We start from the raw sequence: 23,073 nt of genomic DNA on the forward strand, positions 1-23,073 counted from the left end.
TTAAGGATGTTGTATAATTTACATATTAGATACAATCAGGTTACAACAGATGCAAGCTTCAAACACATCCTATTTAGAACACAGTTGCTAAGTCTCCTTTGACCAAGGATAAGTTGGATATTCAATCCCTTTTGTCCTCAATAGTATTTTCCCAAATTCCATTGTCCAACCTGCCTCAGGAATCCATGGCCAACTCCCTAAAATTAACCTAATGGTCATTGACCAATCAGAACATGAACCTATGGTCAATCTCTAGGTTAATAGCATGGGTTAAGGTTTGGTAGTGTGTTCCTGGAGTGAGGACACAGATGCCTGACTCAGTGGAAGGATGAGTATAAGGGAGGCAGTAGGATTAAAAGTATACTTTTGATTAAACTATCTCTTTTATTAAAGAACCAGGAATATTCATGTTACATGTTTATATAAGAATAAATATACATATTTACATGAATATATCCCTGGGCAACAGTAATAAGCATTAAGTAATATTGTAGCTACCTTTCCTATGTATAACAGCAAGCACAGAGAGAAAATAGGAGTAGTACACACAATATTTTTATGGTCCACCCCTTATTTAAAGGGAACAAGCCCCATAAAAATCAGTGTTCATTTTGTTGTCTAAATAGAAATTGCTTCCATACCATTTCCCTCATAGTGCACATAAAATATGGCCCTCTCTATTACTCTCAGGGCTGTAAGATGGGCCAATACAGTGACATATACATTTTTTTGAGCTGGACGCTATTCCCAAGTGTGTGATCTATTTTATGTTGGACCAAATTTTCAGTATGGTGCAAATCTTTTGCAGCCTGGAAAAATTAAATGTTGCTTAATCATTTGCTAATTTGCTCTATAGAAAGACAGTTGCAACAGGACCACAGTCTGTAGTGTAAATAAGTCCTTTGGGTGTTGGCTTATCAAGTAATACAAGTCAGTATCACCATTTGCACTTGTATACCACTTTGCCTTAGAGAATGTCTAGGCATACAGAATATCAGATGGGTGATAGGGGTTAGTCATTTTTCTAACTGAAAACATCAGCATTTTGCTTGGAAAAAAATCTGTTCCCCCACCTTGCAGCCTATGAGATTAGTGCTAATCTACTTGAATATTACCTTGTTATTTCCACTTAATTCACAATGAAAGAAAGGGGTCATCCACAGGTTATAGCTAGGACATTTGACTGCATAATTCAGTACTATTTACCTTATACTTTCCTTGATCACAACCACACAACGTGCTTTCCATTGTGTAACTTCGCTGGACTCCAATTTCTCTCCAGACGACAACTCGGGCAGTCGACTCCTTGGATTTTTCCACCACAAAACTACAGCTGCTCATTGAAAATGCTGGAGCTAGCTGGTTTAAAACCTTGGGAAGTGTCTAAATAGGTCAGAAAAAGAGATATTAAAATAGTATTTTATCCACACCACAAGATGGCAGTATTGTAAAATATTTTTACACAACAGAAAAGCATTTACTAATGTGGAAATTTATTCCTATGCACATCAAAATTTTATCAATTTAGGGAACATGTTCCTAGACTGTTGGATTAAGTGTCAAGCAAAGTGCCAGGGATTCTAAAGTGCAGTAATAATGAGTACTGTGATACTAGTACTCTCCTGAAAGCCCAAGTTGAAACATATATTACGAATAAGTTTGGAATAAACACATATTTGCTTTGCAAATATTCTTGTAACTACAGTAGGATGACTGATATGTCATTGCTTTATATACATATTATAGTAGGGGTTAGTAGCACTGGGCTTTGAATGGCATGGGACAGTCTGGCTAAGACAGAACATTGCTGTAATTCATTATAACTAATATTGACACAAAATGTTGTTTAAAATATATATCTGAGGCAGGGATCCCCAACCTTTTATACCCCTGAGCCACATTCAAATGGAAAAAGTTTTGGAGAGCAACACAAGCATGAAAAAAGTTCCTGGAGGTGCCAATAAGAGCTATAATTGGCTATTTGATAGCCCCTATTTTGACTGGAAGCCTACAGAACGCTCTGTTTGGCAATGGGGTTTTATACACTGAAAGCTTGCCTCCTAACCAGAAATTCAAAAATAAGCACCTGCTTTAAGGCCACTAAGAGCAACATAAAAGGGGCTGGAGAGCAACTGGTTGTGGATCATTGATCTAAGGTTTTCTCCCAGCCAGTACTCCCGTATGGAGAAAATTGCACCAGCCTATGGAAAAACTATAAGCTCTGCACTGAAATTTTCTTATTTTTTAGTCTTTAGCACTTTGGCTTTTGGCAGACTTGCCAGATTTTATAAGATTTTTTTTCTACAAACACTTGGGACGCTGGGAAAAAGGCAGAATGCTGGAGTGTCACAGAGTTTTCTTTATGGGACAGATCACTGGTCCATGGAAAAACCTTAGATATTTATTTCACTGGGGACTTTTTTGCCACCCCCAGTGAAATACCCTTTGATACATGTTGCTAATATTCATATATCATAAAATAAAAATAGGATACTTTTATACAATTCATGTAGCTGCTTCTCACCCTGTATCCACTATCTTCCACCATATCACATGAGGCAGCATTAGCATTAGTGTGCCATACCGTTTCTTTAATGCTGCAACCATACATAAACACATTTTTCTTGCGAGAATGGCCATGGTAATCACAATAAACCTAAAAAAAAAGGTAAAGAAACAGAGACTTAAAAGTAAAGAATAAAATCCTGAGTGTAAACACAAAGAAGACATTAAAGGGGTTATTTTAATTTATGTTTTATCGGGTTCTATTCAAAGATTATGCCTTGTGCACAAAATCCAGCTTGGCACCTCAGCCTTCTACTTCAAGGAGCTCTTCCCATTTCAATGAACATTTAGCATATTGTAAACAATGATACTCTAAGAATGAACAACTGGTCCTCCTTTATACCTAGGATTATTAGTCTATAATGCCAGTCATCATTTATAATGCACTGGTATGGCCTCATCTAGAATATGCAGTGCAGTTTTGATCTCTCATCAACAAAAGGGATATTACTGGAAAAAAGACTAGAGAAGAGGGTTGAAAAAGAGTGGAAAATGTCAGTTATGAAGAAAGGTGGTCAATTTGGGATTGCTTAAACTGGGGATGAGGTTCTTAAGGAAGGGATAAAAATCAATATTTATCATTATACAAAGGGTCCATACATTTAGGGCAATGAAACATAGAAAAATTTGTAGCCAACAGTATCGATTTTTTTAATGCTGGCTACAAATCTCTCCATGTGTCATTGCCCTAAAACCTCTGGTGCCTTTTTCAGAAGCAGGTCATACTGGTTAACAAGGTAAATCTAGTTTTTAATATATGGAAAAGGTATGTATACAGTAAGAGCTGTGAAACAGTGGAATAATCTCCATAAGCAAGTGGCACTGCACATACATTAAAAATTTCAGGAAATTTCTGGATAGATTTTTAGCACTTAACTTCTATTTTGCCCGATTTGTAACTTAAGCTGTAAATTGCCTGGTTTGTGTGAGATATCTAAAACTGTAGCTTTACTCATTTAAGCAGTGTGGGGTTAGTAATAATAATGAATATTAGTAGTAATTACAACTTACCAAAGGTGTGCGTCTTATAGCTGCCAAGTACTGTAACAGTCCCTTGGTATGGTATATTGTAGGATGCAGATCGACATTCGGATTTTGCCACTGTCTGTTTAGATCTTCCCCACTTAATGAACAACGGTGGCTAGGGATATAAGATAATGCAATGCCTTAATTTCCTTTTATTTCATTTCGTTAAGTCTCTCTTTCTATGTTACATGAAAAATATTGGTGTTCTGCCAATAAACATACAAACCATTTCTGACTCTTATCCAACACAATGTAACATAACCACTTGAACACAAAATTTGTAAGCAAAACCAGTAAAAAATTAAATATTAAAAGATAACAAAAAGGATCACCACATTCACCAAGGAACCACGACAAACTTATATGTAGCACACTTCTCAATCCAAATAAAAAAAAAAACTTTTAGCTACAATAACAAGAAATGCAGTTTTGTGCCAAAACCTGTTGTGTGTGCCTGCACCTGGGCAGATGCAATTTTTTTTTTTTTTTTTTTTTTTTTAGAGTGTAGGGCGCATTCCCAGCCTTCATTTATTCGCAGGCCCAGAATCCAACCAGTATGGGAGTGCCCTTATAGTTAAATTACATCAGGTCAAATTTTACTCAACCAGACCACGAAAGACCAAATTATTACCAACATTATTACATGAGCCTTAGAGGCATTAACACTACATAGTAACATAGTTAGTTAGGCTGAAAAAAGACATACAGCCATCAAGTTCAACCTTTATCCCTATATATAACCTGCCTAACTGTTAGTTGATCCAGAGGAAGGCAAAATGGAAAAAAAAAAAAAAAAACTTCTGAAGCCTCTTTAATTTGCTGCAGAGGGGAAAAATTCCTTCCTGACTCCAAGATAGCAAACAAACCAGTCCCTGGATCAACTTGTACTAAGAACTAAAAATCCAGCCAACCCCTTCTTGAAACTATCTGATGTATCTGACAGTACAAGTGATTCAGGGAGAGAATTCAGTCATTGAAATCTACTGTACAGAATTCCTGACTCCCACTGAAAGTCAATATTCCACTTAGATTTCTCCCCAAGAACATCATCTCTTAACTGTATAAACCCCTCCTTCACAGCATCTGACCACTATCTTATATAAATGAATCTTAGGGGCTGATTTACTTACCCACGAACGGGTCGAATGGAGTCCGATTGCGTTTTTTTCGTAATGATCGGTACTTTGCGATTTTTTCGTATGTTTTGCGGATTCTTTACGAATTTTTCGGATCCAATACGATTTTTGCGTAAAAACGCGAGTTTTCCTATCCATTACGAAAGTTGCGTAAAAAGTTGCGCATTTTGCGTAGCGTTAAAACTTACGCGAAAAGTTGCGCATTTTTCGCGTAAGTTTTAACGCTACGCAAAATGCGCAACTTTTTACGCAACTTTCGTAATGGATACGAAAAACTCGCGTTTTTACGCAAAAATCGTATTGGATCCGAAAAATTCGTACAGAATCCGAAAAAATCGCAAAACATACGAAAAAGTCGCAAAATATTCGTTTTCAAGTCGGAACTTTTCCAATTCGGGTCGGATTCGTGGGTTAGTAAATCAGCCCCTTAGTCTAGAGATTTGGAGGTTATCTTAAATGAGGTACAGGTTTATAACAGCTCTTGTTGCTGCCACAAACAAGAGATGAATGACAAGCTAGTTTCAAGGTGGAAATGCAGTAGAGATCTGGGAACACTCCATCACATCTTCTGAGAATGCCCTCCAACCAGGCCTTTTTAGGAGAAGGTTTGCAAAATTGCTGGCTAGATATAAGGCCCAGACATCCATAGAGGACCTGCCTCTATTTTATTATTTCTTGTTACTAATTTAACACCTTATTTTCTGCACAGTGTTGAACCCATTTTATTGAACGCTGGGTGGAGGAAGTCACCCAACCTGCCCACAACTAAAGGCTGGTTCAAGAATCTGGGCAAGCTAAGTAGGTTCAAGAACTATCTGCTAACACTCTAAAACTATAACTAATCATAATAGAAACAATCACACACAAACAATACTTATAAAATCCTCAGTAATTTTAATGCAATTTGCAACTAGACTTCACTTTTATTTTTCATTTTTAAATGATTTATTTCTTGTTCTGAAGCTCTATAGTTTGGAATTTTACTAGCTATCATGTTGCTAGGGTCCAAAAGTGTCCCTATGATTGTAGCTCAACGGAGCTCACAGATGCCACCTTCTGGATTTTCATATTCTCTTCTTTCACTTTGCCGATGGACTAGCTCATACTGTGCATGCGCCAGAAAGCTCAGTGTTGATGAACAAAATCAGAAGACTTCTAGCGCCTGGGAAGTACACTGTGCTACTCTGCATCTATAAAAGGTCAGCTTTGCAGGGAGGAACACTTGCATGTAATAGTCTCTGCGGAAAGGGAGCGGGGGGAGGGGCAATGCAAGGCAGTTTATAGGGGTTTTTGCTACAGCTACTACTGACTGTAAGCAACCTGAAATTACTTGCACTTGCAGCAAAAACAGTAAGCTCAAATATACAAGTAAAATTTAGGTTGCACAGCCAGTTGTACCAATTACTTTGCAAATCAAGACTCAGTAAAAGGCAGAAGCACTGAATTTTGCAGTCTAGTCCTATTCCCATTGGCTTTGCAATCTAACCCTATTCCTGCTGGTTTTGTAACCTAGTCCTATTCCCACTGACTTTGCAATCTAGTCCTATTCCTGCTGGCTTTGCAATCTAGCCCTATTTCCATTGGCTTTGCAATCTATCCCTTTTCTGATTGGTTTTGCAATCTAGCCCTATTCCCTTTGTCTTTGCTACCTAACACAATTTCCATTGGCTTTGCAATTAAGCCCTATTCCTACTGGCTTTGCAACTTAGCCCTATTCCCACTGGCTTTGAAATCTAGTCCTATTTCCAAGAGGGTTTGTACTGGCATGAGCAACTTGCGAAAAATACAAATTTATTTTGTATTTATAAGTAGCATACCTAAAAAAGAAATAAAAGCAATATACTCACTTTCCATTGATCACACCATCCGGATTTAGCATAGGAACTATTTTGAAAATATAAGACTCGCGCAGGCTCTGTGCACTGGTACTACTACCCATTAAGAATTCTAAAGTGCCTTTCATAACCCAACTTGCATTAGTCTCTCCAGGATGAACACGGGATGAAAGGAAAATATAAGGGCGGTTACCTAGCAGAAGCAAAAATGACATTATATATGTAACAAAACAAGGCATAGTAATATTAAAAAGTTATTATTAACAATATTGAAATGTAAATAATATAATTTTTTACTGAAAAAACTTTTAAATACGATTTATAACAATAAGTACTGAATAATTGCTAAATACAGAGGCTTATTAGTATTAGAGACTACACATAAGTTCCTCTTGACTTGTCACCTTTTTAAAAAGGTTGGATCCCTTTTTCTCTTTTTGTTCACCTATAATTAAAAGCACTGCCACTTAAAGCAACTGCATTGCGATCAAATGGGTACCGGATACAAGGAATTTAAAGGCCTTGCCTAATGAGGGAATTAAATACATTTTTAATAGTAGTAAAAATAGCCATTTACAGGTGATATGACATGGAATCGAACCTAGATCTACTTTAAAACTGTATGCAAGTAATAGCTTGCTTTGCTGCACAGAATTGCTTAATTTAAGTAGGACCATAGAGCTAACAATGAACCTTTATAGCTGAACTTTGCTTTTTCAAACAGTAGAGGGCACTTTTGCTTCATCATACTAATACAAGCTGCTGTGTAATGTGAAATAAAACTAATATGCCACTTGCCTTATGAATTGTGGACATTGATGAACACAACATGTAATCCAAATTCCCTTAACTTAAGTGGTAAATCAACCCCTTTAATTCTTTTCACATATAGAGACAATATCTTAATAAAAAGTTGACACACATAACTTAATAGAAGGAAAGCACTGGATATTAACAGATATAAACCTTAGCATAGCATATATATTCTGTCAACTAAACAGTCAAAAAAAAAGAAGTTAATATGGCGAATTAGAAAACAAAAGGAAACCTGATTGAAAAGCAGACAGGCTGCTGTAAAATACTTACGGAACTGATAAACATGCTCATAATAGTTAGACTCTGGCATAGCAGTTATGGTGATTACAGGACATCCATTTCCACCTAGTGTTTCACATAATACTTCTTGGCGGAAATAGACTTGCTGGGGGTTGTGCAAAGACTCCAGTTTTTTAAGGTGCATCTGTAAACAAGCAAATTCCACCATAAAATTAACTACAAAGTAGAGGATTATATTAATGTTCAATTTAAGTCTTGAGCTACAATTGAAACATACTTTGAAGGCTCCATGCAAAATAGCGCATATAAAGGTATGGGACCCCTTATTTTGAAACCCACTATCCAGAAAGCCCTGAATTAAGTGAAGGCCATCTCACAGAGTGCAATTTAAGCAAACAATGCAAATTTTTAAAATGATTTCCTTTTCTTTGAAAAGGATCCCATCTAAGCTGCACGAATCTATATCAGTGGCAAAACAATTATATTGGGTTTATTTTATGGAGATCCAGGTTACAAAATAACGCCTTATCCAGAAAACCTCAGGTTCCAAGCATTTTGAATAATAGATTCTATACCTGTATATACTGGCTTCATAAAAGTTTTTAACTCACTAAAGGCAAGGCAGACTGCAGAAATGTGGATATTTCCTGTAAAAAATCCTGGGCAGTAATCAAATTAACAAATGAATCAGTTTAATTGTTCATCCAGCATGGGACAACCAACTTACCTTTAATGTGGAATAAGTATAGGGGTAATGGTAGGCAAAATAACAGACGTCGTCTCTGTGTGGAAATGTTACTGTAAATGTGATAGTATAATATGATTTTCCCTTTTGACCTCCAGTGGCTATTGAACTTCTGGAAAAGTGATTCCTAGGATACAAAAAGGCATAAATGCATGTACATCTTTTTATGTATACACACACACGCAGCAGAAATGATGATATTTCTCCATATAATTACCTGTAAAATCCCTAAGGCCTTATGCACATTTGTAACTGAAAAACTTAAATGAGTTTAAGTTTGTTTTAAACAAGAAAAATCTGATTTTTGTTATTCACATTTGTGTATAATGCCACTTTAGACAAACTACAGAGTAGAGTTTAAGCTAATTAAGTAATATAGAAATCCTTGAGTTTTTCCACCAAAGCATTATCATTTTAAAATGCTGAACTTGGATAATTTTTTTAAAAAAAGTAAGTGTTTTGAAGTGAGCATGCCATTTATAGGTCACCTGAAGATGATATAACCCCTATCCAGAGGACTGCAAATGCCCACTTACTTGTAATAACAGATATCCATGCCAACACGATACCACCAAGGCCTGGATGCTAATGCTTCCTGCACAGAGTACATTAGAGGCTGCATACCTTAAAAGATATGGAATGTAAATATGCTTGTTTTAGTTATAAGTCCAAAACAAATGCCCTACACAAGGTAATGATTATGTAAAAAATATTTGCATCAAAAAAGTTGGGCACAGGGCATATTTGCCACTGTGTTTCACTACCTCTTCTTTTAACAACACTCTGTAACTGTTTGGGAACTGAGGAGGAAAGTGAAATGTTGTCCCATTCATGCCCATTAAGTGCTGCTGTTTGTGAAGTGAACGGGTTTTTGCTGTTTTGTTTTGAACTATATTCTCCAAGTACCAATATAATTTGGAGTGTATAATTACCATAAGTACTCCATTCTCTATAGCAGCCTTGGAATCTATTGTGCGAAATATGGCCTTTTCTTTGCTGTTCTTGTTATGGAATTTCAACAATGTAACAGGTCCACAGCTTTAGCATATTAAATGCTGCATTTTCACTCAAATAAAATTTAGCTCAGCAAGCAGATGTCCCAACACAGACCTCTTTGTTATATATGTGATGAATGAAACTGGAAACATCACGTTCTACTTGAAGTAGGAAATTAAAGGGACTGTGAAATGATGCCATTTTGCCTCCAAATATACAATGCATAAATCTTTCAGTGTATTTCATATTTATGTGAGGATTCTAAACGGCTTATTTACATCTGAAAGCACAGTGAGCAATTTGCGCTTTTTCCCACAGTTAGTTGCATATAACACCACTTGCAGTAAAGGTACTTATGTCAAAATGCTCCTCTTGCACTTCCATATTGTTGCGCTCAGCAAAGCAGTCCTTCCTGCCTTCAATTCTGAATGTGGCACTGCTGCACCTACTGAAGCATGGGAACCCTGGAGCTACCGCCACCTCCTGCCCCAGCAGTAGCTCCAGGGTTCCCTTGTGCCGAAAGAATCGGGAGGAGACACCATTCGCGCATCAAACACCAACTGCGTAACTGTGCCCAATTTGCGATGAAATGCACGCACAGTCACATCCATTTTGCCAATTCAGATGCAGTTGTGCAGGACACATCGTAACTGTGTCAAACAAAGCACAGTTATATTTGATTCAATTCCTGCATTGTGCCTGAAAAAACGCATGCATTCTGGGAAAAACTGATGCATTGTGAGAAAAAATGGCAATTGCACTGGAAATTGCACTTTGCTCACTGCATCTGGGTAAGTGAATGCACCTTTAGTCTGATATTCACTTATAAGGAAATAATTATAGACAGAGCACAACAGTTTCGGTTATCATAAGGGGGTACTAATTCTTTTTTTCTAGTCTAGTAGCACAAATAATATGTTTTCAAAAAGCATGATATTTTAGAACTTAACAAGAAGAAGGTATTTTTTAATTTAAAAAACACACATGCATTTAGCATTGTCTTGCAAATATTTTAAAGTTTGAAAACACTGGCTTAACAGATTGCTCCCAGAGTAATACACTATTATATAAAATAGTACCCTACTAAACTGCACTCTTCCTTCTGCAGTGCAGAAAGCAATCTGGATAACAGGGCCAACACTTGTATGATGGTTTAAGTGAATACATCTTTAACAATAGCTGAAATAACAAATAAAGCACCAGCTATACATGGACTCATTGCTTCAGCTATACACAGGGAATTATGTATTACTCTAAAATGATGACTGTAGCTTTTCTTTAACATAAACATGGCATAAATAAACTCAGACAAAAGATTCCCTTCATCAAATTGATATTCTCTCATAGAAGTGAAAATATAGTAAACATTTTCTATGCACAACTTTTGTGCATTATTTTAAAGGTTCTGCACTGCTGAAAACTGTTAAAACATTTAATTCAAAGTAAATATTTATTAAAGATTTTGATCAATCTTGTTCAGAACCTACCATAGTTAAATTGGCTATTGGACTTCTCACAATTGATTATGTTGAATCGATAAGCAACGCCTGTCCTCATGCCACTTACTTCAAAGTAAAACCACTGATGGTAATGGTTGCTGTTTATATCCGAATTCAGGATAAGATCATATTCATTTCTGGAAAATAAACCATATGTGCAGTTTGTGTATTTCTAATAGAGTTTTCATAGGTGTGAAGGTTGGAGGGTGTTCTTACTTTCTTATTTGAATGACTTTCCGTAAGTTTCCAGATTCAAATTTGGAGTTAAACTTAAGAACTTCACTCTCATCCTGTGCAGAGCAACTAAGAAGCAAAAAGGGAAACAAGGCAGAATATTTAATGCTATCAATTTAGGACAGAGGAGAATGCAATGGATGCAGACTGCCTGCACACAAATTATACAATCTTAACATAGCTAATTATCATGTCCATACCACCACATCTCAAGCAACTGTCTCTGCTTTGTATACAAGTCTTAACTATTTGTAACTGGTTTAGCAGCAAACTTGGTTTCAAATCCAGCAAACCCCTAGACCCCATCTAGATCTAGGCCCCTTATTAGATTTCTAACTATGAGTGATTCTAGGGATACATAATGATTAAAGACAAATAGCAAATAACCATGTTTTTAACCAAGAGAACTACATAGCACATAAGAACTGAATTCATTTCTACACTGTTAGCTGGCCTCACGATATGTAGGATTCTCAATACAGGAAGAGCTGAAAACATAATACTAATTTAAAAATCCGCAATAATGAATGTAAAGAAATAAAAGTTGCCTTGAATATTATTACTTACAATTAAAACCAGTAATCTTGACACTTACCTTGAATTATCCAGGTCATATACCACCCTGTCTATAATATCATTTGGATGAATCATCCTTTCTATATCCTGGAATATTTTTGACCTATGGATAAAAGAAAACATTTTTCAACATAAGCTTAAAAATAGTCTAATCAACAACAAAGCAAAAATGGCAATATGACCTAACACTGCATATCTCATTATGTTTCAAATGAAGAGCTGTCCATCTACCATCCAATGGTTTTTAGGTCTCAGTTCCACGATGAAAGCAATGCAGTTAGGATTGAAAAGGAATATTCCCCTTCAAATCCTTTTACCTCCCCTCAAAAAACAAAAAATATACACTGTATCGTCACATTTTAGAATTAGTTACAAAAAAACCCTGAATCTTACAAAGCATTATATTATTATGTATTTAGTTCCTAAACAAAAGAAAGAACTTCAAGGAAAGGGAAGGGACCTCTGCCTCTGACTTCTACATGAATCCGGCTTTCTCTGCGACTTTTTAAAAAAAAAAAAAAAATCAAGTTTAAAATTCAATGGTTAGTAAACGAGCCCCTAAATGCTGAGATTAGAATTATTAAATTATTAAAATGTAGTTTCTTTCTCTTTTTAACCATTTATTATTTATAATAAGTGCATTGCTTTTTTTCTTTTCTATTTTATTACACTTGCATGAGTTTCACCATGTATTTACCTGCACTGTGTGCCAGGGTATGTTTTTCTGGCATTATTGAGGAAGTTGCAGATTTTAAAATTCTAAGCACTGGACCTATGTTTTTTAAAGGAAGTCAATTATGTGATGAAGTGTTTTTAATTGTTTGCATACACAAAGTAAGTGGCAGATACTCAGACAAAACTATCCACTAACCTTTGAACACCATATGGTCTTTCCAAAAGGCGCTCTTTAAAAAATGGAGGCACATGGCCAAAATAGTCTGGATATGCCACTTCTGAGTATTCTGGAACTGATTTAGTATTTTTCACAATCTCAATATAAAGGTCAGGGTCATGAAGAGGTAGTAAGTTGTCAAAGTCTGTTATTTCCCTCATGGCTAGTTCATCCAGTGGACTTGATTCATCATCATCAGGTGTAATTCCAGAGCAACACAATGGGCTGAGGTGCATAGAATGTTTCTCAAACAAGTTGTTACTACAGGAACCAGAATTAGATGTTGACTTATTACATGGGTGAGGCAAAAAAATAGGCTTATCTTTAGCTGAAACACATCCATTTCTGCAAGGGTGGTTTCCTGAAGGTTTGCGCAGTGAAAGTTTTTCAAGATCTTTTACAATATCACTACTGAAGTAGTAACAAGATCTGTCAATGTCCCCATGAACCTGTTGACCTAGACCGTCGTTCCCTTTGTTCGTTACATTTTTTGGCATATCCAGAAATGTTGGTCTTTTATTACATTCATCTTCCAAGGAGATATTACAACTTCTTTTCTCCAAATCCTTCATGAAGTTATTTGGCACCTCTGGCTGTTCCTCTCCAGCAGTCGGTACAATAATAGGCCCAAGCTTTGCTCCAGGTTTTGGTTCATTTGAAACCAGATCAAATTCCTTAACAAAGCACATAAGATTGATTTATAGGATGTACAGCTAATGTTCTAATGCTTTCTTAAACATTCTAAAAGTGTAACACATAATTATGTGTATTACTGGTACATTAAATATAAAACATAAAGATGGCTTATTGCAATATTAGGACAAGCTCATAAAAACACTCTCTTCCAATGTCTGATTGTGGTATAGTTTTCCATATTAAGTCAGCTCACATGGATTGCCTTGATACTGTGCAATTTGCATCTTGTTTTCTTTACAAACAACAAATGTCAAACCTAATTCTAATTGTTAGTGTGGAGGGGGGGGGGGGATGGAAGGAATATCATGATCTGTGATTTGTTTAGTTTCAGTCACAGATAGAGTAGGGAAGTTCAAGTAATATTTAAATGTGTAGAATGTTTGTGCATGATGCTCAATTAACATATTTTCATTAAATTAAGCGACAATTTGTGCAACAAAATCGTATTTGTCGCAATGAGTACGAGAGTTTCGGAATTCATTCAAGCTATGGGAGGCTTCCAAAATCATGAACTGAAGGTTCAAAGTCAGAAAGGTTTTTGCGCCATTTACTATCGTTCGGATATGAAAATTTTCGGATCATACCACAATATTTTTGTATGACCACGATACAACATTTTTGTACAATTAACGCACATCAGAAATTATTGTATTTAATCCAAATTTTTACAAATTGTTCTTCTAAAAGTCAGAAATTCAGACTTTGATAAATCTCCCCCGCAGTCTAGTAATAATATTCCAGTAGTCTAGCAATATATTATGATGACAATAGATGTAGACATTCATATTCTAATAATATTTGTAATCGGTTTGCATTTTCTATTTTTTTGCGTTTTTTAATAATTTAGCTTTTTGTTCAACAGCTCTTCATTGTAGAATTAAGCAGCTATCTGTTGCTATGGCTCAGTGTATCCTAGCAACCAGGCAGTGGTTTGAATGAGAAACTGTAGAATAATTAGGGAAGGCCTGAGTAACAGATAATTAATAAAAGGTAAACATAGCAATAAAACTGTTGCTTCATAGAGAAATAGTTTTTGGCTGCTGGGGTCACTGACCCCAATCTGACAGCTGGACCAGGCAGAGTAAAAAGACTAATAGTTTAAAATCTATAAAAAATGAAGATCAACTGAAAAAGGTGTTAAGAATAGAACATTATATACAATACTAAAAGTTAACTTAACGGTGAACAAACCCTTTAAAACACAAAGATAATTTTCAGTCAATTGAAAATATGATCTGGCTACTTTGGACATTAGTTACATTTAGTAAATATTTAAATTAGTATCAAGAGACATTTGTACACCTGACACAGGTGACTATTTCTGAGACTTTGCATTAAGTTTGCAGTACTGCAGGGCTATAGCACTCAAGTAGCAACATGTGTTTCCAGTATAAGCCCAATAAACAATGGGTATTTAGGGAAGGTTTTGCCCTGTCTATATACAGTATATTGATAAAGGTTCCTAAGTGGATAGAAACATTGATTTTCGCAAATTCTTAAATACTAATACTACTATAGATGATTTCAAATAAACAGGCTACTTACAATTTTTTTTGGACTTAAAGGGCCAGATTCACTAAGGTATGAATCCGAATCACAAAATCCAATCATTTCTGATGATCACAAAGGTCAAGAAAATTCTTTCCATTTGAATATGAAAATTTCGTACTTACAATCCGAAATTTTCATATTGAAACGATCGTTTGCAATAGTCACGAAATTTTTGCATCCGAACGATCGTAAATGGCGTGAACACCTTTCTGACTTTGAAACTTCAGTGCATGATTTTCAAAGCCTCCCATTTTGTCACGCAAATTGTCGCAAAGTACGAAAAAGTTGCAAAATTACTGAAAAAATTGCAAAAAACACGCACAATTCTTAAACTTAGAAAAAATAACATTTTTTTGTATTCGGACTCAATCGTACTTCAAAACATCTCATTTTGAAATATGATAAAATAATATATATTAAAAGTATATTTTGTGTATTTAATAATTAAAAGACATGACATTCACCAGTTTGTATGTCACGTCTTTCAATTATTAAGAGGAAAATTACTTAGAGGAAAATGTAAAAGTGAATTGTTTATGGATAAGAATTATGCTGACAACCCTACCTTGGAAACAGTGGGAAACAATTATTTTAGTGTGGACTTAAATCCTTGATTGTTACCTGGAAATCTTCTGTCAACTCTGGGAAAAAGCGCTCGTACATTTTTAAATCCTCCAACGTCCGTCCCAATTCTTGTCCAGGTATAAGCTTAGTAATATCTGTTTCTATATCATCATTCTAAAAGAATAAGAACCATGAATCTCTTTGACAAACAGTTGTACCCATTACACACTGTTAGAAATATTAATAGAAAACACAATATTAATTCAGATTATCATTCCCATTTTCCATTAGAAAATGTGCAACTAATCATTCTGAACCACAGTCCTCAAGTATCCCTTGCAAAAGAAGGTTATATTTACATTTATAACATATTGGTATAGTAACACTTCATAGTGTATGCCATTACTAAGGCAGGGCTAGTCTTCAAGCCTACAGTGGCGGAATTACTTGAGGACTGGTGTCAAACAGTAAGTTAATACAAGTGTGAATTAGTGCATATTCCAGGGTATTTATATGATCACTGACCTTACAGAGCTGGTCACTTTCTTCATTTTCTGCCTCAGCTTCTGTCTCTGCTTCAGTGTCGTCATTGTCATCACTCTCATCTACCACATCATCCACTATGTAAAAGTCTTGGTTAGATAAGCATACGTTCAAACATTTAAAAGGTGCATTTCCCCTAAAATTAACTTTTAGTTTGATGTAGACATTGGTATCGTAAGACATTATCTGAAGGGTCTGTGTACAGTTTTCTCAAGTTACAGAATTTTAAATTAGATGGCTGCATGATTTGCTTATTCTAGCAACCAGGCATTACATTCAGTGATAGAAAGATGAAAGATGTTGAAATGCTTCCTGCCACTGAACAAAAAAAATAAATAAATAAGAATCAGTCAAGTGACTGCTGAGATTATTTCTGTCTACAACAATGTAAAAGTTACTTAATGTTTAGGGCAACTTTACCTTTATATACATCCAGATATGTTCCCAAACTTAAATATATCAGATGTTTATCGTGTTAATCCATATTATAAGTTATAGTATTGCCCCTCCACTTCTATATGTAGAATAGTGTACTTTACACTTTTACTGTTCACTAGTGTATTTTAGCAGGTCCAGTTGATTGACATGCATATTTTTGAGAAAATGCATTACGGTACACTTTTTTTTCCCATTGGTTAGTGTTGTGTTATAAATGAAAGCAGTTTTAGTTTAGATACATGCTGCCAAGGCAGCGAGTTTAAGAGGCTGAATTTACTACATGCATTTACTTTTTAAATAAAAAAAATATTAAAGGACCACTAAACCTTTGAAACAATTACTGGAAACATTTACTGATATATGTCAAATATATGTATATTTGCACAATAAAAAATGCTTTATTAGAAGTACAGTTCTAAACACTGCAGGGTTCTTACATCACATTTTCTGTGAATCAACTGTTAATCTGGATTTAGCGGTCCTTTAGGCAAATAAAAATAAAGTGGTTTTATAAGGGTGGTCAAAGTGTTCAAATCCAGCCAACAAAGTGTTACCTTCTGGGGGCATACTGTAAAGAAGAGCAACAGGTCCACTTGTAGGCATGATGGGGAGTTGAAACTGGAAAGCACTTTTGATTGTAGGCAATGGAAGACGGTTTTTTGGAAAACATTTTCTCATAATTAAGCTTGAAGTGTTGACAAGTGGATCTAATGTTCTAACAGCCTGGCATTCCTAAAGAATAAAAGAAAACAAATTTGCTATGCCAGGTAAGTTCTGTTCTTTCTGTAGAAGATTAAAAACGACAGAAAATTTTACATTTCATTGTCTGAAAAAAATCTTACTTGCCTAAGTGTGCTTTAAATGTACAATGAAGGACTTTCCTGTAACTTCAATGTAATCATTAATCATGGTAGAAGAAATATTTAATTACACCCTGTTTTTTTTTAATAAAATAAGAATCAGACTGTTTTTTAATACAATAAGAAACAAAAGTAATGCACATCAAACAGACAGGTGCATTTACAGGACTAATTTGTACTTAACCAATCATATTTGTCATTGTTGGTATAAGCTACTGCACCTCTGCACACCTGGCCCTATATTACTGAGTTTGAACATGGTGGTGAAAAGACAATTAAATAAATTATAGTTATTTAAAAAACTTGTTTTTTTTTTTTTTAGAATTTAGAGTGCAGGTTTTGTGTGTGACTTGGTACTTCAACAACATCACATATTGGAGGCTTATTTATAGCACACCAAGGTACAATTTATACCAACAGCTATGGGAGGGCAATACCAACCTGGGATGTGTTGTACAGAGTTTTCATGCCGTTAGCATCAATAAAAGCTTTTCTACCTATTTTGATATTTGTAATGCTTTTAAGGCACTGTAATATTCCTTTCCTGATCAGCATGTGTCTGTGCCTGGTGTCATGGCGATGCCAGTCTGTATATATGGATAACAGTGCCTGGACATATCCCCGGTCAACAGCTTTCCTGGCATTTGTTTCTTTATCAATGAAATGAAAAAAATATGGTTTAGTTTGTTCCTAAATTTGATGTTAATACTATAGCTAAAGGGTAATATAGCTAACAAAATCCAAGCAGTGAGAATAAATGTAAATTAAAAATTACTTTGGCATCCAAAGAATATAGACAGGAGGTTTAAGGGAAAATCAAATAGAACATAACTTTTGTCTGAGCCAAATGGACTAATCGCTGGTTATTAGATATTACATTTCTATGTTCCCTTTACATCCTTATGACAATGACAGTCTGAAAATTCCTTACTATAGAGGTAGTGTAAATAGGCGGAGGGGAAAACACAAATTGTTCAATCTGCATTTTCACGCAATTATGCAACTTAAAGGAAATGTAACACTAAATTTTTTAAGCAAAAAAGCTATTCTACCGATGATCAATTGATCAAGCCTTCTTTCTGTATAGGAAGGAGTCAGGCTAGGCTCGATCAATTGATCATCGCATAGTGGATGCAGCTCCTTCCTTTGCCGTATCGCTGTAGTTCAATTGAGAGAAAGCCAAGTTTTAGCAGGTATTTTCTATTAAAGCATTTAAAATACTAAGTGGTTTGCAGGATAGGGCAGTTATTGGGGCAGGGTAGAATAGCTTTTTTACTTAAAAAATTGTAGTGTTACTTTTCCTTTAAGCCAATTTACGATACCTGCTATGAGAAGGAACTTTCAGGTGCAACAAAACGCCCTGTCTCGTTCCAGGTTTGTAGAAATGGCTGCGAGTGCTCCTGGAAAACAAAGTATACCTAGAAATGCAGAATTTTGCTGCTGAAAACAACAAAATGGTTTTGTATGTGCCAGGAATTCATTGCATTCTGCTAAATGATGCATAATATATCAGTGCTATCTAAATATAGCAAAATAAATATACCTAGTTCTTTAAAGGACATGTAAAGCCTACATTTGCCTACAATGTATATCAGTTGGGCATGTCTCCCCCACCCAAATGGCATTATTTGTACTGCATATATCCCCTTCACTTGCCAGCACATCACATTTTCCTAAAGCAAATAGCAGCTTTCACCCGGTGGCCATTTTTCCTCTGATACATAATCAGTTGCATTTAAATCTGCAAACAGCATACACACACACACACAGACCCTTATTCAGCATACATTTCATCAAGAATACAGGCTCACACAGGCAGAACTGTCTCTGATAAAAGTTCTGCTTTGTTTGAGCACTGTAAGGGTAAAGCTGAGCTCAGGAGAAAAACATTGAAGCAGACAGCTAGAGCTGAGTTTCTATGGGAACCAGCAATGCCATCTCTTTACTGGCTGCTAGACTGGAGGGCGTGTTTAGTAATCTGAGCTTAGAACAACTGAGCATGTATGGCAAGCCAGGAATCAAAGCAAATTCCCGAGGGATGGAGGCCAAGTGGGTTACAGGAGGAGAAGGAAATCTAAGTGATTAAGGAGATGTTGCAGCCTTACTGTTAACCTCTGGACAACCAGAGTGGCAGGTATTGAAAGATTTCAAAAGGGGCTGTTCACTGATTGCATTTTTGTGTGTGGGATTTACATGTCCTTTAAGTATAATGCAGAGAGTGCTATTCTGAGACAATTTGCAATTGGTCTTCATTTTTATTATATGCTGTTTTTTTAATTAATTAGTTTTTTTTTGAGATTTCAGTAGCTATCTGGTTGCTAGGGTCTAATTTAACCTAGAAACCAGGCAGTGGTTAGAAACAGAGATAGAAATATGAATAGAGGCGAGAATGGCATGAATAGAAAAATAAGCAATAAAAAGTAACACTGACAATAAAATTGTAGCCTCACAGAGGAATAGTTTTTTGGTTTTTTTGTTTTTTTTTGTTTTTTGGCTGCTGGGGTCAGTGACCTCCATTTGAAAGCTGGAAAGAGTCATAAAGAAAATAATTCAAAAACTATAAAAGATAAAAAGTTGAAAAGCTGCTAAGAATAGGCCATTCTATAACATACTTAACCTAAAGGTGAACAACCCTATTAATATAAGGGAGTCCTGTATTTGAATAAATACAACAAAACATTATGTTACACAAACAATTAAAATATACAAAAAGGTCTTTCAATTATACAAACAGTGTAGTGAATGCTAAAACATACAATTTTGTATGAAACTACTGACATAACCAATAATAATAATAGCAACGGTGTTGCTTGTTTTTATATATTACTAACTGTGCATGGCAAAATAACATTTCACGAAGCAGGTGACAATACACTTACTTGATTTTAACAAAGCAGCAAAAGTATCTAAAGATACCCTAAAAAACAAGAGAAAATAGTATATTAAACAACCTGTTTAGAAATCTGCATAGTTTGATACCTGAGAAATGGGACATAGCCAAAGTAGAATGGATAAGTGTGTGAGAAAGGCCACGTCTAAGTCAGCACTGTCTCACATTTGTGAATGGTCGTTGCTGTGTTTTAACATTTTTGAAGATCTGTTTGTACTAACATACAGTATGACTAAACTGCATTGTTGGACTTCAGATAAAGTTCAGCAGTGGAGTGAAATAGATCTAACATGGCAGCTTACAGAAAGAGTGGCAGTGACTAGTAACAGCTACAAAAAAAAGGTACAATTCTAAATTATGCAAGTAGCAATTAAGTTGCATAAATCGATATTGGCTACAAAACAATCCTACTGGGTTTATTTTTAATTATTAGCAGACTTAAGGTAAGGAGATCCAAATTACAAACAGATCCCTTGTCCGTAATTCCCCAGGTACCAAGCATTTCAGATAATAAATCCCATACTTGTACAGGTATGGGATCCCTTATCCAGAAACCCATTATCCAGAAAGTTCCGAATTAAGGAAAGGCCATCACCCATAGACTCCATTATAAGCAAATAATTCAAATTTTTCAAATGTTTTCCTTTTTCTCTTTAATAACAAAACAGTACCTTGTACTTGATCCCAACTAAGATATGATGAATGCTTATTGGAGGCACAACAATCCTATTGGTTCAATTCAATATTTAAATGATTTTTAGCAGACTTAAGTTATGCAGATCCAAATTACGGAAAGATCCCTTATCCGGGAAAGCCCAGGTCCTGAACATTATGGATAATAGGTCCCATACCTGTATATAAACCAGCTAAACTAGACAATCTGTAAAGTACTTAGCAAAGTATAGGAATATATAGTTTGTGAGAAGAATTTCCTGTATTTAGGCACTTTTCTCATTAAAACCTCTACAAAATGACTGTGTAATAGAACATTAATAATTTACAGCCTTATAATGTTATCTAATATAACACTCTAACAACCAGTAACACGATATGCTGATCCTATTACACTTACATGTTCGCCGGTGGGGTGGCAGGGGTAGGAAACTCGGGGAGATTAGTCGCCCGCGAACAGGGAGTTTTGCTGCGGGCGACTAATCTCCCCGTGTGCCAGAGCCCTTAGAATGTTACAGAATGAGAGATTCTTAGCAATTTGTCTTACATCATACTAAAAGTTAATTAAATTGAACATCCCCTTTACTGGTAGAGTGTTCAATTACATAAAACTGGTATGGTTTTACTCTAAGCATGGATGCTCAAATAAGTGTAGATGTAGCAGTTTTAGAGAGAGAAAGCATTGTGACAACTCTACAGTTCTGATGTACAGTATAAAGAACAAGTTTAAAGGACAATGAAAGGTTTATATAAATTAAAAGTAAGTCTAAAGGCATTCTTTTTAAGTACTTACTGCATATCTAAATTCCCAGATCCCTGCTTGCTTCTCTGAGATATGGTGCTGGCAGCCTACAGCAGTGTGAAGACTACAGTGACATCACTGAAATCTCTCTCCCCTTCCTGTAGGCTGCCAGCGGCAGCCTTCCTATTCTCTGAGCATGTGTGTAACTTGATCCTGTCTCCTGTTCTGAGCTACACATGCCCACCAGCCAATCAGATGCGGATCTGGCAGAGGGGAGGGGGGGGAGGGAATGAAACACATGTGCAGTATGAAGCAAGGAGGGAAAGGAAGGGAGAATACCTTTTTAGAGATGGCTGCCTGTTCTAGAAAATGTGAAGTAAGTGTGACTGAGTAAATATTTGATTAGGTGAGCCAAAAGTGTGGCGTTTTTACTAAATAATAGGAGGACTATTGGGCAGTATGCTTTTTAAATTTTGACTTGCAGTGAACTTTGAGAAGACCATACCAGTGGCTGCCGCCTTTTTTGGAAAACCAGAGAATCTCAACTAGTTCCCCAATTTCAGTATCATTGCATATAAAGAGATGCCAGAACAAAGGAATTTAAATGCATTAAGAATATTTATGCCATTCAGCAATGTCACAAGATAAAAGATGTACTCACTTTATGAGGCCTGTGTTCCTCCTTGTAAATGGTCCAATTAACTTAAAGAGGATTTCCACAGCTCCATTTTTCCCCAGGTATACAGAGTTCACAGCTAAGAAATAATTTTTAAAACAAACACAAATATGTTGCTCATTTTCTTTGGTAAGCATTCTTAATAAGTTTTTCAAGCAAATGGGCACTGTATTGAAGAACAATGTGCATTTTGGCAAAATGTATGTAAAAGGATTAATTATAATATTATTGTATCACAGTTATATGGCATCACGTGACAACACCAGAGTGAGACACAATATGCAGAGTGAAACAAAGTAAAATAAAAAAAAATAGAATGTATCAAAGCACACTTGTTATATGTGACATCATCCAAAAGGAAAGAAAAAATGTACAAAATAATAATTACATTTGTCCTTGCATTATATTAAGCAGTTCTTGTTGCTGAGTGCTTGCAGCCATAGTAACCAAAAGGAAAGGAAGAGAAGATATGCAAAAAATAAAATCCAGTGTGTTTTTACCTTAGGTAGAAGTGTCAAGCCAATGTGAGCATACATTCAATTACAAGACTTTCTTGTGCACACAGCAGATCGCTAACTGGAATACACACACTGGTTACTATGGCTGCAAGCACTGAGCAATAAGGACTGCTTACTATAATAGAAAGGACAAATGTATTTATCAGTCTAATTTTAATTTTTGCATTTCCTCTTTTACTTTCTTTTTGGTTACTATGGCTGCAAGCAATGAGCAACGAGAACTGCTTACTATTATTCTTCCACCCTCTTATGTATATATAATGGTTTTACACTTTGACTTGATTGACAGACTATTGTGTAAGCCAAAACGTTAGTGTGCTCCACAATGAACAACAGTTCTGCTCTACTATAAGTCCTAAGAAT

General features: G+C 35.6%; 1 protein-coding gene across 2 annotated transcripts in view; it reads right to left on the reverse strand.

Moving 5' to 3' along the window:
* agtpbp1 (ATP/GTP binding protein 1) overlaps positions 1-23,073 on the reverse strand; it is a 66,228-nt gene that overhangs the window by 20,396 nt on the left and 22,759 nt on the right. For both annotated transcript variants that reach the window (NM_001113836.1, XM_012953242.3), the window contains exons 8-24: positions 22,178-22,271; positions 20,092-20,129; positions 17,654-17,862; positions 16,907-17,084; positions 15,897-15,991; positions 15,429-15,545; positions 12,540-13,234; positions 11,688-11,771; positions 11,075-11,161; positions 10,847-10,995; positions 8,900-8,987; positions 8,346-8,490; positions 7,649-7,802; positions 6,575-6,755; positions 3,577-3,706; positions 2,525-2,656; positions 1,207-1,383 (exon numbers count right to left, since the gene is read on the reverse strand). In NM_001113836.1, coding sequence (NP_001107308.1) covers positions 1,207-1,383; positions 2,525-2,656; positions 3,577-3,706; positions 6,575-6,755; positions 7,649-7,802; positions 8,346-8,490; positions 8,900-8,987; positions 10,847-10,995; positions 11,075-11,161; positions 11,688-11,771; positions 12,540-13,234; positions 15,429-15,545; positions 15,897-15,991; positions 16,907-17,084; positions 17,654-17,862; positions 20,092-20,129; positions 22,178-22,271 — 2,753 coding nt within the window. The remainder of the gene's footprint in view (positions 1-1,206; positions 1,384-2,524; positions 2,657-3,576; positions 3,707-6,574; positions 6,756-7,648; positions 7,803-8,345; positions 8,491-8,899; positions 8,988-10,846; positions 10,996-11,074; positions 11,162-11,687; positions 11,772-12,539; positions 13,235-15,428; positions 15,546-15,896; positions 15,992-16,906; positions 17,085-17,653; positions 17,863-20,091; positions 20,130-22,177; positions 22,272-23,073) is intronic.

The sequence above is a fragment of the Xenopus tropicalis genome, chromosome 1 (genome assembly GCF_000004195.4).
Source record: "Xenopus tropicalis strain Nigerian chromosome 1, UCB_Xtro_10.0, whole genome shotgun sequence".
NCBI lineage: Eukaryota > Metazoa > Chordata > Amphibia > Anura > Pipidae > Xenopus > Xenopus tropicalis.